Source organism: Sander vitreus, chromosome 2, assembly GCF_031162955.1.
Source record: "Sander vitreus isolate 19-12246 chromosome 2, sanVit1, whole genome shotgun sequence".
Classification (NCBI taxonomy): domain Eukaryota; kingdom Metazoa; phylum Chordata; class Actinopteri; order Perciformes; family Percidae; genus Sander; species Sander vitreus.
Genome location: NC_135856.1, coordinates 35,417,594 through 35,433,063, shown reverse-complemented (window position 1 = coordinate 35,433,063; position 15,470 = coordinate 35,417,594). Strand labels below are relative to the sequence as shown.

General features: G+C 41.6%; 1 protein-coding gene across 1 annotated transcript in view; it reads left to right on the top strand.

The window, feature by feature from the left end:
- Window positions 1-14,314, top strand: part of patl1 (PAT1 homolog 1, processing body mRNA decay factor) — a 40,868-nt gene extending 26,554 nt beyond the window's left edge. The window contains exons 12-20 of the mRNA XM_078267098.1: window positions 1,642-1,759; window positions 4,893-4,990; window positions 7,295-7,354; window positions 7,473-7,618; window positions 7,765-7,924; window positions 10,146-10,271; window positions 13,101-13,192; window positions 13,547-13,696; window positions 14,001-14,314. Of these exons, the coding sequence (XP_078123224.1) occupies window positions 1,642-1,759; window positions 4,893-4,990; window positions 7,295-7,354; window positions 7,473-7,618; window positions 7,765-7,924; window positions 10,146-10,271; window positions 13,101-13,192; window positions 13,547-13,696; window positions 14,001-14,019 (969 nt within the window). The 3' untranslated portion in view covers window positions 14,020-14,314. The remainder of the gene's footprint in view (window positions 1-1,641; window positions 1,760-4,892; window positions 4,991-7,294; window positions 7,355-7,472; window positions 7,619-7,764; window positions 7,925-10,145; window positions 10,272-13,100; window positions 13,193-13,546; window positions 13,697-14,000) is intronic.
- Window positions 14,315-15,470: the final 1,156 nt, after the last annotated feature.

Sequence of the window (15,470 nt, the reverse complement as noted above, 5' to 3'; positions counted from 1 at the left end):
GCTGTGGCATTCCAAATTATGGTCAGGTGTATCCTTTGTGCAAAGTCAATTGTTTGGACATAATGTATATGTGTATGTAGATCCCGCAATTCACCTGCATATCGGGACTAAAACCAAGCAATGAAGTCCAAGTAACTCTCTGTAGACCTCTGTAATAAAATTGTGGCATTGCATAGATCAGGGCAGGCGTATAAAACCATTTTTAAAACTTTTGAGTGTTTCCAGGAGCACAGTTGTCTCAATAATTGTGAAATGAAAGTTTGGAACCACCAGGACTCTTCCTATTGTGTTTCTTCTTCTTCAAGGAGGTATGCTTGTTTGGTCCGCTTTTGGTGCTTATCCGAGTGCAATTGTTGCATTCACACCTGCCCAAACAAACCGCACCAAGGGGGGGAAAGCAAACTTCAACCGAACTAAATGAGGCAGGTGTGAAAGCCCCCTTACATTGGCAGGGCTGTGGTCAGTTAGTGTGATTGGTTTCTGTAACTGGAGATCAGTAAGATTCATAATTATGTGTAATATATGTATGTTTACACCAGGCCTGTTGTTCTGCAGTGCTTTGTTCTCTTTTACTAGTTCTCTAGTACTCAACATTAATATGCACTTTAAACAAATATTTGCTCCGTAAAGATAGTGGAGTAATGGCGTCCTAAGCAGAGAATGAAGTCACACTCCCACTGTGTCTGTCATAATCTGAGCTACTCTGTAGTGGGCCCGGCCATTCATGCATGATAGTGTATGTGGTTGTAGATAAGTAGCTACAGTAGACTACAATAAATGCTTAGATTTTTTTATCTCCAGAAAAGTCCATATACCTTTTATCTAAAAAGTCCAATGCAGTTCCTGTCTGCAGTGAGACATCAAAAAGCCACATTACTTTCATTTACACATCCAGGGATGCCTAAATGACCTGCAGCTCTGCTACATACACACACACTACATACACCGTGTTCCAAATTATTATGCAAATTATATTTTACACTGATTTTCCTAAATAGTCGATGCAAATGACAGTCAGTATAATTTTCAAGTCACCAACCGTTTTCTTTCTTTCTTGCATCCATTGAACTTGTGAGTTTATGGAGAGTTTCTGCTTGAATTTCTTTGTAGGATGTCAGAATAGCCTCCCAGAGCTGCTGTTTTGGTGCAAACTTCCTCCCACCCTCATAGAGCTTGAGGATGCTCCAGAGGGTCTCAATACGGTTGAGGTCAGGGGAGGATGGTTGCAGTGGGCCCAGAAATACATGAAGACTAATTTTCAAACAGTCTTATTTACTGATGAGTGCAGTGCAACCCTGGATGGTCCAGATGGATGGAGTAGTGCATAGGCCTGATGAGCAAAACTAGCCCGATGTCAACAACCGATGATTATTTCCGTCTAGCTGCCATTGTGTGTGTCTGGGAGTTTTTATAGCCATGTGGAGTTTGTGACACATTGACCCAGCACATGATTTAGATGCTGAAGTGGAGACTATAATATCCATGGTCTGGAATTTTTTTCCCGGTGAAAAAGAGACTTGAAAGTGCTTGAATTTTACAAACCCTAAAATGAAATACCTTGCAGAGAGTTGTACTCAGTGTCGAAAGTTGGTCGGATGACTGACCGACTGTGTGTGTGTGTGTGTGTGTGTGTGTGTGTAGAACTACTATGAAAAGATGGAGAAACGTCAGGAAAGAGAGAGAGACAGCAGCAAGAAGGAACATACCACCAAACTGATCACTCCACAGGTGGCCAAGGTTGAACACACCTACAGACCAGGTAAATGACAACAGAACAGATCAGAATATTATCTGCGCTCCATAGTACGTGATCAACGCCTCATTTATAAAACTGTACGGAGGATTTGTGTCAAAAGTGGCGTATGGTCGAAACATAGGACGTGCGTACGCACAGAAATATTCTGATTTGCGCATGCACGTCCAATGCCGGTTTCCCTTTTTTATAAATCACAATCAACTCTAAATGTGGCACCGCTTTGCCGCCTCATGTCATGCCTAGGGTTGGGTATCGTTTAGCTTTTTTTCCGGTGATACCGGTGCTAAAATGATACTTTCAAAACAGTGCCGATGCCTAAACGGTGCCTGAACCGATACTTAAAAAATAAAATAAAAAATAAAGGAAGAGCACAAAGCGACAATCGGCATTAAAGAACGGCTTGTTTGTTGCTAAGGCCATATGGTCAAAATTAAAGGGTTTATTAAAAATGTAATAACTTATAACAATAACTTACTTCACCAGTAAACTGCTGTTAAACAACAAAAACAACCACTAGATGAGAAAAGGGTATTTTACAATAACTTTGAATGCACCATGAGGCTTACCAGTTTCAGTAAACGCACAGTCTGTGTTGTTTTTCCGACAACGGCAGCTGCAGACTGTTGGGCGTCCCGCTGTTGGAATCCTCTACAGTAAAATACAGTCACACTTTACACCGTTTAGTTGTCAGTATTTAAACGTGTTTAATCCAGCTACTAGCTAACGGTAGGCTAACCTGCTGCCAAGTGTTGCCGCTAACGTCTGTTTCGGAGCATCAGAGAGCAACGCAAGCATTTAAGTGGCACCGAAATGAAGCACCAAAATCCGCGTTGCTATATGGTCCGGTAGATACCGGTCGTTTAGGCACCGGTGCCATATTGGCACCAGGTTTTGGTACCCAACCCTAGTCACGCTCATAGTTGCCTATATGTAGTCATTAAAACGCCCCTGATTAATATTCATTCATACCGACATGAGCAGAGAGGAAAACAAAACAAAGGAATTTCACTGAATGTGAAATTGTAGAAAAATGGGCATTACTAATACCAAAAAAACTGTAGAGTGACAACATGTTGCAGACGCAGTTAATGCCACAGCCTTAGAAGGTCAGGCCGTGGCCGAAATTAAAAAGAAATGGTCCAATATTAAAGTTGATGCAAAAAAAGCGCCTAGCACTACATTGAGAATGTGTTTTTGCCACGGGACACCGGAGCCGACCCCTCTTGAAGTGGGCCTGGCACGGCATAGTTTCTTCGAGTGCTCCTCTGTGACACTGTGCTCAAAACAGCGCAGAACCGATACTTAAAAAAATAAAATAAAAAATAAAGGAAGAGTACAAAGCGACAATCGGCATTAAAGAACGGCTTGTTTGTTGCTAAGGCCATATGGTCAAAATTACCACTGATTATTATTAGATAATTAACATCAAAATAGTTACAGTAATGCACTTTTTTTATTTAACATGCTACAGCTGTTTTGGTTACTGGTTTTGGCCGGTTTGTAAAAGGTTATCAATTAGAATGCAGACAAGATGTTCCTTTTTAGGTATTTTATTGGAATGAAGGTGTGTGTGGTTCTGAAACAGAGATACATGCAGTTATTAGTATGTTCTGTATATATATTTCAAATAGTTATTACATGGCTAACTGGTATATAATAAAACATTATACACATAAAGGGTAATTTTTTTTTTTCCTTTTTTCAACCTGGACCCCATTTCCCCATGCATTTGTGGCTAATATACTGATGTGACCAAAAATCTTTGAAATTGGTCCAGTATTGAACAAGAACGCAGTGACGGGCCGGCGCGAACAGAATGAGGTCATTATAGATGACCATCTGTATTCATTTGAGCCGTGAGGGAGGGAGAGGGAAAGGTGGCTGCAAGGCTCGGGATATTGGTAGTGCTCCCGTGGGTGCGGTGCCCCTATATGCCCCAAGAATATGTTGTCAGGAGTGGGACCTGTTGCTGCCAGATATCTGTGATGTGTCCGGTGATATACCTCGGACACAACGCTGTGTCACCACATCAGAGAATTTCCCCCTCTAATCTACAGGGCTGTGGTGGAGACATGAGCAAATACGAGCCATTGTTGTTAGTGAAAATCTTTTAGATAACACAAAACCATGGATGTATTATAGCCTATTGACGCACAAAACACTTTACAGCCTTTATCTTTTTCTCTCTCTCCCTCTCCCTCCCTCCCCTCCCCTCGTCCCCTCTTTGTCCGTATACTCTGGCTCAAATGAATACAGGCGGCCGTAATTATAATGACCTCATCCACATTGTCGAAATCATTTAAATATTGAGCTATGGGACTGAAAATATTTTAGATAACAACCACCAACCTATAATTTTTGTAGCCTACTTTGAAACATCAGACGCCTTTTTCTCAGCTCCACTGCAGACAAGAAGTCACCTCCTGAGATCGATGTTGATGTAACACTTGAAATAACAATCTGAGCCTGTAAAAATCACTTTTAGTGGACAAAAATCTAGGGTGCACAATTGCTCCATTAGGTTACATTGCAGCTTGGTGTGCGCTGGCCTGTACTTGGAATCTTGCTCAATACTGGACCAATTTCAAAGATTTTTCATCAGTCTATTAGACACAAGTGCATGGGGAAAGGTTGAAAAAGATTCAATTAAAAAATTACCCTTTAAGAGGTTAAATCATAGTTTTGTTATATACAGTATGACTTAAATGTAATGTAAATAAATAATATAGTAAATAAGTAAATAAATGCTTATTACTAAGAAAATGCAGTAATAGGCTATATCCCTGTTCAAAGATTGATTTGCTGCACATCATGCTAAATCAGCTGAACATATAATGGTCATGAGCTGCAGAATTAACCCTTTAAATAAGCACTGCCTACATTGTGTAAGAACAACAAACAATATTTCCAAATTGAGGCTTGCAAAGCAACACCTCCGTTATAATATTCAGCGTTCTAAACGATTAAACACACAGGCAGTGTGACCATCCGCCATTTTATATATATATATATATATATAATATACTGCAACAACAAAACGTTAATTACAGTGCAATTAACACAACGTAACATTATTATTATTAAGTAACATGAACAACGAATGATCCCTGGGGAACGATGACATGTTTGTCGACAGTTCAGTTTGCAGGCTCTCTGGGTAAGCTGACGGTCTCCAGCGTCAACAACCCTCGCAAGATGATTGATGCTGTGGTGACAACCCGCACAGATGACGAGGTCTGTTTGCATGTTTCTTTTCTTGTACGCAATGGTCTCTTTAAATTGACTTGACCTAGCTAAATTGACTAACAGTAGAGGCATGTGTAGGAAATGGTCAGTGTTTACAACTGAACACTTCCTGCAGCTGCTTCACAGTTACAATCACAAACCCTTCTCTTTCACTGTAAAGCTTTGAGGCAACTGTAGGAGGTGCTAAAGGGGAACTGTTATATAGCATTTTTAGGTTCATACTTGTATTTTGTGTTTGTACTAGAACATATTTACATGGTTTATTGCTAAAAAAAAACAAAAAAAACTAGTAGGAGTTTGATTTTTAATTGGCATGTGGCAGCCGGAAGTGGCATGTCCTGGCATGCTCCACCGGAAGTGGCATGTTCTTCACCGGAAGTGGCATGTTCTTTACCGTAAGGTGTAAAATATCACTTACAACGTTAAAATATAACTTAGTTCTTCACCGTAAGACGTAAAATATAACTTATAACTTTAAAATATAACTTATACGTAAGTTTTCGTTAAAATATACGTGGCACTTTCTAAAGCCACGTGGCGTGTTATCGCGACGCTACGTGACATGCGGGTTGCGTTCAGGAAAAGAAGAAACGGTTGGGATTAGGAAAAGAAGAACTGGGTTGGGTTTACCAAAAAAACGGTTGGGATTAGGAAAAGAAGAACGGGGTTAGGGTTTAGGAAAAAAACAACTGGTTGGGTTTAGGAAAAGAATAACGGGGTTAGGGTTTAGGAAAAAAACAACTGGTTGGGTTTAGGAAAAGAATAACGGGGTTAGGAAAACAACAAATGTGAAAAGGAAATATCAATCACGGGGCACAAGGTCACACACGTGACTCGATCCCCGCTCTCCTAGGTGAAAGTCCTGCGTTTTACCCATCCTCCACCCCAACCAACGTACCTAAGCGGATTTTCGCCCTTTCATACTACTTGCTACAGCGTCAATTCACATGCAATCGCAATTGGCATACTGAAGTACCGGAAGTACATGCCACTGGCACGTGCCATATACCACTTAAAAATCTAACTCCCTCTCAAAAACACTCTATTTTTCTAATACTTAATAATAATTAATAATTCCATACAGTGAATACAGGCGCAACAGGCCTGTATTCACCCTTGTATGAGACAAGGATGATGAGATGAGGAGCGCCTGTCTCTTTAAGCCCCCCACCTGAAAAAGTCCAGTCTGCTCTGATTGGCCAGAGTGTTTCCTGGAATCTGCTCTGTGCTCCGTAGCCTCCACTGTTGTTTCACTAGTTGGAGTTGGAGCTATTGCAACGGAGCATATAACGGGACTTTGTACTGTTAACTGCCAATAAAGGCTTCTAAACCAAATACTTCACAACCGGAAATTGAGGAGAAATGACCAACATTGGCCGCCAATATTACAGCTATCTGGCATTAGCATACAAAGGCTTCTGAACCAAACGCTACCCAATCAGACATGTTTCAGCAGTAATGCGACCCGAAATTGGGGAGAATTTAATAACATTGGCAGCCAAAATGACATCTTTTACTGATGTTAGCATTCAGTACCTACCTGGAGCAGATGACCAATCATAGAAGGCCGGCTTAGAGTTGCGTAACACTTATAACGCCTATATCCTTGGCGTTCCACTTCCGGGATTGCTCCGTTGCCTTGGGCTTTCTTTGTGTTGGCGTTCTAAACTCTGGATTTCTGAGGACTATGGTTAACTGCTCATCAGATCTCTGCAGGGTAAATCCAGACAGCTAGCTAAACTATCTGTCCAAACTGAGTTTTCTGTTGCACAACTAAAACAACTTTTAAACGTACACGTTCCACCAAAACAAGTTCCTTCCGAGCCTATTGCAGCAGCACCGCGTCTTTTCTCCGGTGACGATTGTGATTGGTTTAAAGAAATGCCAATAAACCAGAGCACATTTTCCTCCGATCCCCGAATGCTATGTGGAGTAGCCAGACTACGTAAGACTTAGCCAAGAGTAGAAAAAAACGCTGAAACCGGAGTGTTCAGAACTGTTGGAAATCTGAACGGGGGGGGGGGTGTGAGTGAGTTTAGAATTTGTGGAAACCCTCTGCTGCACATTTCACTAATTGTTTGCCTGGCTTTGGTCTCATGGACAGAAAAGCCAGTCAGCTGCCTCATGCTTGCTTTGTTGTAAATAAAACAGAGAACCACAAAAAAACGGCACAGTAGTGTGTAGTGCCATAATGTTCCTATTTTACTCTCCTCTTTCTGAAATATTTCCTTTTTGTTATTAATTCCGTACCTGTTTTTTAATCTGAAGTATTTTTTGACTGTCTACCTCCAGGAAAAAAGAGAGAAGCAGGTTTGGAATAAGAGGCGACAGATCCTCTACACTGTGGAGAAGGTAGGTCAAGGAAGCTGTACATGTCAAGCACATTTTCAAAATGCAGGAAAACACTCTTGGATCCTAAATGTTGTTATGACTCTTTTTGTACTTCCCTCCATCTATCTCTGTCCTCAAGATGTACAGTTTGCTGCTGGAGGTTCAAGACTTTGAGAAACGTTTTGTCCAGGTGCCAGAGGAGGACAGGGAGGCTCTTCTAGAGCAGCATAAAACCAACACCTTGCAGCTGTGCAACTCTCTGCGGGAGAAGGAGTGGGATGACAGGTAGGAGGGAAGGATGGATTAAGTACAGTACAACTAATAACTGCGTACAAAACATAATTTAGTGTATGGGATAATGAGAGATAATTAAAACACCCAAAATATGCCTATCTCCACCCACTAATTATTATTTTCTTTCTCCTGATAAGAGTGAGTGATGAGCAGTGTGTGATGATCATGTCAGTGAGGAAGGGCAAGCGGCTCATCTCCAGGCTCCTCCCTTTCCTGCCCTCACCCCAAGCTGCCGCCATTGTCATGGCGATTTCTCGCAACCTTCCTGCCCTGGCCAAGAAGGACAAGCAGGACCAGGTAAACCATTTCACAATGCAAGCTCTCAGCATAATCTTTTTTTTATTTCGGCTAAGGCGCTGTAAAAAAAACAAAACCGGTGCTGCGCCTTAAGGCCTTTTCACACCAGGGACGTTTTTTGTGTGCAATTGATTGTTATTTTTGTAACTGTTTTTGTCTTTTGCACTGTGAATAAAGGCATCAGATTATAATACAACAACACAGAGGCTGTAGTCCAAACCATAGAACAAAGCAGTGTTTCCCTTACATTGATTTATTTGGGTGGTGATGGAATATAACACATGCCTTTGGTGTGGGAGATCTGGGTTCTATTCCCACTGCTATACATCAACCAATGTGTCCCTGAGCAAGACACTAACCACTCCAGAGGCGTGTGGCCTCTTTACATATATAGCAACTGTAAGTTGTTTTGGTAAGTGTCAGCTAAATGACATGTAATAATTAAATGTAATTTTAATGTAATTTGTGGCAGTGGTAGGGTGGTCATTTTTCGATCCCTGTCTAGTTTAGCAGGTTGAAGGCTGGCTACTGTTACAATTACAAACGGTTTTCTCATTAAAAGACCGAAGCTAATCTAATTATACAGACGGTAAACATTGTATGTTATAAAGAGTGGCCAATTAAATATATTTAGCCTTGAAAGCTAGGAATTTTACTGTTTTCTTGTGTAACTTTACATCTAGCATTGGCTATGATTCAAAACGTGGTGTTGCATCAAATGAAATAAGATCTATTAATGCAATCGTAACACTTGAAGCTACACAGTATAAGGTTCAAGTCTACAGACAACGGTTTCCTAGTTAAGAGACATTAGATGTTTGTCTTGTTCTGCAGTTTCTCATTGAATATCATTCATGTGAATAAAGAATTCTTTTGCATAATGAAATAGACCCAAACTAGACCCAAACTATGCGATTGTCAGAGTTTTACAGCTACCTGCACTTACCAGTAGAGGTGTGAATCTTCACTGATCTCCCGATTCGATTACGATTATCGGGTCTTCAATTCGATATCTTGATGCGTCAAAAACATTTTTCTATTAAAGCGGATGTTTGACTTGACAAACTTGCATTGTCAAGTGCAATGCCCAAGCTGCAATAACTAACTTTAGACTGGAATGATGAAGTGTTTGGGTTAATTTCTTTAAGGTAGCTACCACAAAGGTTTATCTATTTTGGATTAGTCATATACCACCCTACTTTTAACCAGCAAATATATTGTGCTGTATTGGAATAACTGACAAAAAAGGTATTGTTTACTGAACGATAACTTAAATGTACAAATGATATTTAGCCGTTAGATTGAATAAAAATAAAAAACATAACACAAATCACACCCTTCAAATATGCTAACTGCAATATTTCTTCAAATGATATTACACACAACTACCCCTTTACCCGTTTCTCTATCAGTTTCCACTTAAAACACTCCAGCTACACAAAATGATTCCTCCTTACAGCAGTTTCAATGTAAAACTTACTCAAACCCTATTAAACCACTGTGTTACCACACACACACCCACCCACACCCACACATGCAGAGAGGAAAAAGAAATCAATAAATTTGCTGGCCTGATGGTAGCTTGTGTGGACATTATCTTCAGTGAAGTAAACACACAGAAATCCAACTTACAGTTAGCTGTTAGTCCAAGAAAAACTGCTCAAACACAAACGAAAACCAGTCACCAGCTACGGCAAAGTCCTCTTCAGCAGGGAAACATGCTGGCGTCCTCTCCGGTCAAAAATCAGCGTCCTCCGAATCAGCAACTCTCTGCCCTTAGTTCCAACTTTAGCTAGTCCGTTAGCTCCAACTTTAGCTAGTCCGTTAGCTCCAACTTTAGCCAGGCACACTAGCACGTTTGTTCTAAACCACTGCTGTTAGACAGGAAAAGTGCTGTAGTGTAGCTACACCTCTTCAGCTTCGTTATTCCACTTAGATCTTCTCCAAGCTAACTAGTGTCTCTCGATGTTTCTCAGTGTTTTCTTTCCTCTTCTCGATTTGTGATTCTCTCCCGTGTCTCCGCTCAGCCGTTCTGCGTGTGTCTGTCTGTTTGTTTGTGTGTCTGTCTGTGTGCATGTCTGCCTGTCTGTGTGTGTGTGTGTGTGTGTGTGTGTGTGTGTGTGTGTGTGTGTGTGTGTGTGTGTGTCTGTGTGTGTATTGGATTCATTTCAACACCTCTACTTACCAGTGGCTGTCTTTCATCCTCTACCCTCCTGTTCAGGTGCTGTGCTGGTTAGTGGAGCCAATTTCTGCTGTGATCCAGTCATTGTCAAGCTCTGCCCTTACAGACTTGCTCCAGGAGCTTCAGGGCAATGAGGGCCAACTGGCCACAGTATTGCACAACAAGGTACACACACACACAGAACATCAATGCTTTATAGTAATCAAATACTATTACATACTTTTCAAGTTGAACTTTTTGAATTCCCCTTCAACACAAGACAAACTAAAGGCCCAGACACACAGAGCCGACGATCAAACGTCGGCAGAAAAGGCAGTTGGACTGATCAGTCTCCCCGAGTTGGTCAAAAAGTGCCTCGGAACACACCAAAGCGACAAGACGTAATACGTCTCCTTAACAGCATGCGGCGCTAATCTGTGTTGTCGCCAAAAAATGAAAACCGGCAGCTGATTAGACAAACGTGTCCTCCGGAAATTCAAAGACAGACTGTCATGGCGGCTTGTTCAGAATACGATCTCATATTGTACTAAAATAGTTCACCAAAACGTGTTTCTGAAAACATTTGAAGCGAGAAATAGGCCATGCAGTTGCTGAATCTGTCTTCATTTCAGATCAACAAAGGTCAGTATAAAAGATTTTTGTCAGATTTTGAGAGACCCTAGTCACGCTCATTCCGCTCCCCGTTTCCGGGTTAGCACTCCACCAATCAGATGGGTCATTTGAGTCTGAGTGCCGGCAAATCAGCCGAAATGAAGGCCGACGGACGTCGGACGGTTCGCGGTCCGAGGAGAAGCTTACCCCCTTGGGACGGACGACGGCAGTGAACACACCGAACAGACTCGAGTCATTGACCTCGCCAGACTGTCCGACGGCCGATTATCAGCTCTGTGTGTCCGGGCCTTAACAGTTTACTTGCAAAATGTAATGTGCAAAATGATCTAAAATTTTATTAGATCTTATGTAGAAAGACAGGCATATCAAAAGGCGCAAGGGTTGGCAATGTTGATGGTGTCAAACAGGACTTCAGGGTTGTGTTTACTGAAGGAAATGTGGTTCGCAAAGTAAGATGCCTTTAACTCTTCAACCATATTGTTAAAGGTGCAGTAAGTGATGCTGCGCAAAGATTGTTGATATTTGAACAACTGCCAAACAAATACAACCCCCCCTTCAAAAGCTCCGCCCCCCAGATTAACAGACAGTCGGCCAGCACATTCACATACCTGCCTCCCCCCCTTTGTTTTCCATTTACAGAGCCAGGGCTGTGTATTAAACACCTGATTTTTTTCAGCGCACACAGAAAATCGAGACCTAGGTGACCGTGAGGAGATATTCACTGAATTTGACAAAAAGTGTATTGGATTAACATCACCCTTAACTATACCCTTAAACGCAGTTATGGGGTCTTTGTAATAGAGATGGTAAACATGGAGCATGGTGGATTTTCACTTTTGTTCAACCCTTTGGCCAGGGGGATGAGTTGGCAGAGGGAACAAGTCTTTTACTTGGAGCCACTTTATCTAAACTAACTTTGGTCACCTGCAGTTCAAATGAGGAGAAAAGTCCGATGCTCATCTGCCTGTGTTGGAAAGCAGTTCCTGAACACCACAGCAAGTCCTCCACCCTAGCCCCAGGTTCTTAACCTGACTCTGCCAGATGGATTGCTTCGCATTTGCTCTGCATATCCATCTGGGAACTTTGGTGAACTTTTGGGAAGGGGCGAAAATGCTGGTTAGTTGATTGGATAAACCATCTGTCTATCACTAACCTGACTCTGCCAGATAGCTCTCGAGATCAGGACGGTCTCACAAGGCAAATTTTCTTCACAACTAGTGGAGCGAGTTGATATATCAAACTCTTGCCGAAATCAGTCGAGAGAAGAGCAAAAAAAACATATTTTCCTTCGAAAAAAGCCTCCAGTGCAGTTTTTTTGCTCTTCTTTTAATGAAGGAATACTTTCTAATTCGGATAAAACTTGCACGATAGCTACGCTCATCTCATCCGTGGAAGCCGCCATGTTGTTTAGACTGTACAGTCGCTTCTCGTTGCGTCACACCTAAACCCGCTTCAAAACCAACGCTGATTGGTCAGTCGTTTGGCAAACAGCTCCAAAATTTTCTGTTTTTCTGTCTCAAGATGCCAGACTGATCTGCGAGTGGAAAACTGGAGCTCGCAAGATCAGGACGGACTCACGAGGCTACCAGGTTCTTGGCGTGCTAATAAAATAACAATCCAGTGGGCACAGTTTGATTAGAGAGCCGTATCTCTGTAGTTTGCTCCATTCAGCTTTCCCTCAACTAGGCTTGTGCCGATTGGCGATCAGATCGTATATCGACGATTGAAGGATCTGTGATTGGTATTTCCTATGCTTATATTTAAGCGATTATAACATTCATACTATCAGAACTATAATATCTAGAATCTGCGCCCTGCTGTTTATTTTCTGGTGGAGCAGTCCGTCCGCCAACTATGCCATGTTAATCAGCCAAGTGACGAATTAATCTTTCGGACAGTCACCAAGTCTCCCTGGCTGGATGGGAGCTACATTAGGTCAGCCCACACCGAATAACGTTACTGGGGCTTACAGCAGCTAACGTTAAAGATCGAGTTTCCTTGGTGTGGAGCTTCGCCTCCAACACAACAATGAAACTACAGTCATTATATTTACAAGTATCACTTTAGGAGGCAGAGGAATAGCTAAATTTGACGCACAGATCAACAGAAAGCCGGAGAGCAGAGAAGCAATCGCTAACTGCTGAACTAAGTACCTTCCACATCATTGCTCCTTGTTTTTTGCTCGGTTGTTTAACCTTATATAGACAGGTGTGGATGCCTTTCAAAATCATGTCCAACCAATTAAATTTACCACAGGTGGATTCCAATAACGGTGTAGGTACATCTCAAAGATAATAAAGGGAAATTGGAGGCACATGAGCGAAGTCCAACATAGCACCAAACAAACTTGAGTTACACACACCTCTGTTTGTTTCTGTCTAGTTTGGTGTGACACTGCTGTATCTGATCCTGAGTGAAGGAGAGAGGATGCAAAGTTCCGACCCCAACTGTCAACTCATGGACGACAATCGATGGTAAGCTGTTTGTGTGTCAGTGATGTCAATTACTTTCTTGTGTAGTCTCATGGAGTCAATGTCAATTGATACATTCAATACAATTGGAGTGTATCCAGTGTTCCATAAGATGCACAAAAACGCGTATTTTTCATGCCAGTGTAGTCATTTCTGCAGTACGAAAAAAATCAATACAGCAGCTCTAGTCATAATGGCATCCCAAAATGGCTCTGTGCCCAAGACAAAACCCTGCCATGAGTAATTTTTCGTTCCCTCGATCCTTTTCTCTTCATGCTTCTTTAAATATATCTCTCTTTTTCTTTCCACTTCAGCTGTTTGCACATTAATCCAAACTGACCTTCTCTTTCCGTCCAGGACGGAGTTGGTGTTTTCAGTGACGAGGGAGTTGCTCAGCGTGCCGACCTCATCACTCTCTTCTCCCCTCTTCACCCCTCCCAACCTGCTCTCCCTCTTCTCACGCTACGTTGATCGGCAGAGGCTGGAGCTGTTACAGGACAAGCTACAGTGAGTTACAAAAAGTGTCATGTTGCATTTTGTTAGCTGCTTTGTGTGGACAAGCTAGCACAAGGAAAACAAGCTGATAATACTGAAAACAGCATTCAGAGTTACTCCTTTTTAAATAATTTTATTTAAGTGTATGTGTTTATGTAAGATATTTATGTTGTAATGTACATAAAGATCATGTCGACGTAAACCACTAAGATGAGTCGGGAGCTATTGAATGAACATTAATTACAGTATTATTTCATTGTTGTAGGAGCACAAGTATAAAAATAAAAACTAATAGTTTGTTCATTGCCTTTCTCAGGATCTCTTCTTTGTCCTGATAGAAGTTACAACAGACATCAACACAACCCCCTGCCCACCGGATGCAGACGTGTGTGTGTGTGTGTGTGTGTGTGTGTGTGTGTGTGTGTGGTGATGATGATGAATTGAATTTTAATACAGCAGAATCTTTAGTCACTTTTTTGTGTTTAGCTTCTGGTGTTTGCTTGTCTGTGTGAATGAACGACAGTGACACAGCGCATGACAGATGGACTGTATGATGATGATCTGCATTTTTAAATATCTTGTTTACGATTATGCCTGTGATGAACCTTCAAATTAAAAAGTATTTCTATTTCTAGTGTTTTAGTCTGATCTTACACTGCTAGAACCAAACGTGTGAAACATTATGTACTCCTACAACATTGTCAAACTCACAATGGGCAGTTTAAAAAAAAAAAAAAAAAATGTAGCATTCTTCGTCCTTAACAAAACCTGGTTGCATAATCTCGATAAACACATTCTGCATATGAATGCAACAAGAAAAGAGTTTGGTATCCGAAGTGTTCTGGTTTCTGTTTGTCCTACAATCACAGTTGAGGAGGCTTTGGTTGATGCAGGTTAACAGACACACACACGTGGAAAGAAAACAAGGCATGGTGGAATTGTAGTCTTGTATTTGCCAGACCTTCCTCCACAGCGCTGTGGAGGAGGGTCTGGCTAGTCCACACAACATTCCGGGATGGGAGAAAAACGTGCTCTGGTCTATTGGAATTTCTTCAAACCAATCACAATCGTCATGGGTGGCGCTAAGCTCCGCAGGGAGCCGCTGCAAAATAGCCTCGGGAAGGGATTTGTTTTGGTGGAATGTGTACTTCAAAAGTTGTTTTAGTCGTGCGAGAGAAAACTCAGATTGGACAGGTAGTCTAGCTAGCTGTCTGGATTTACCCTGCAGAGATCTGAGGAGCAGTTAACCATAGTCCTCATAAATCCACCGGAGTTTAAAATTCCAACACAAAGAAAGAGGAAGGTAACGGACATCGGCGAAAAGACATGCATCCGGCGGAATTTCCTGCGGCACCAGAGCAATTCCGGAAGTGGAACATCTTAGATATAGACAAGCTGAATAGAGGAGGCAAAAGAAAGTCGCAACAGATGGCATATTTATTTCAAAATGAAATCTTTTGAAAATGGCTAATGAAGGCTATATTTTAACTCTAATTCAGATTGATCTGAAAAGGAAACCTGCTGTTTAGAGACTCATTTCACTTCAGAGTGACCGCAGACGACCTCACACTGTCACTTAGTCAATATCAGACCATTCTTATGAAGGATTTAAAAATGTAAAGCCCTTGAAAATGGCTTATTAATGCAATATTTTAATTCTGATTCAGATTGATTTGAAAAGGAATCTTCTGTTACATACAGTGGTGTGAAAAAGTGTTTGCCCCCTTCCTCATTTCCTGTTCCTTTGCATGTTTGTCACACTTAAGTGTTTCGGAACATCAAACCA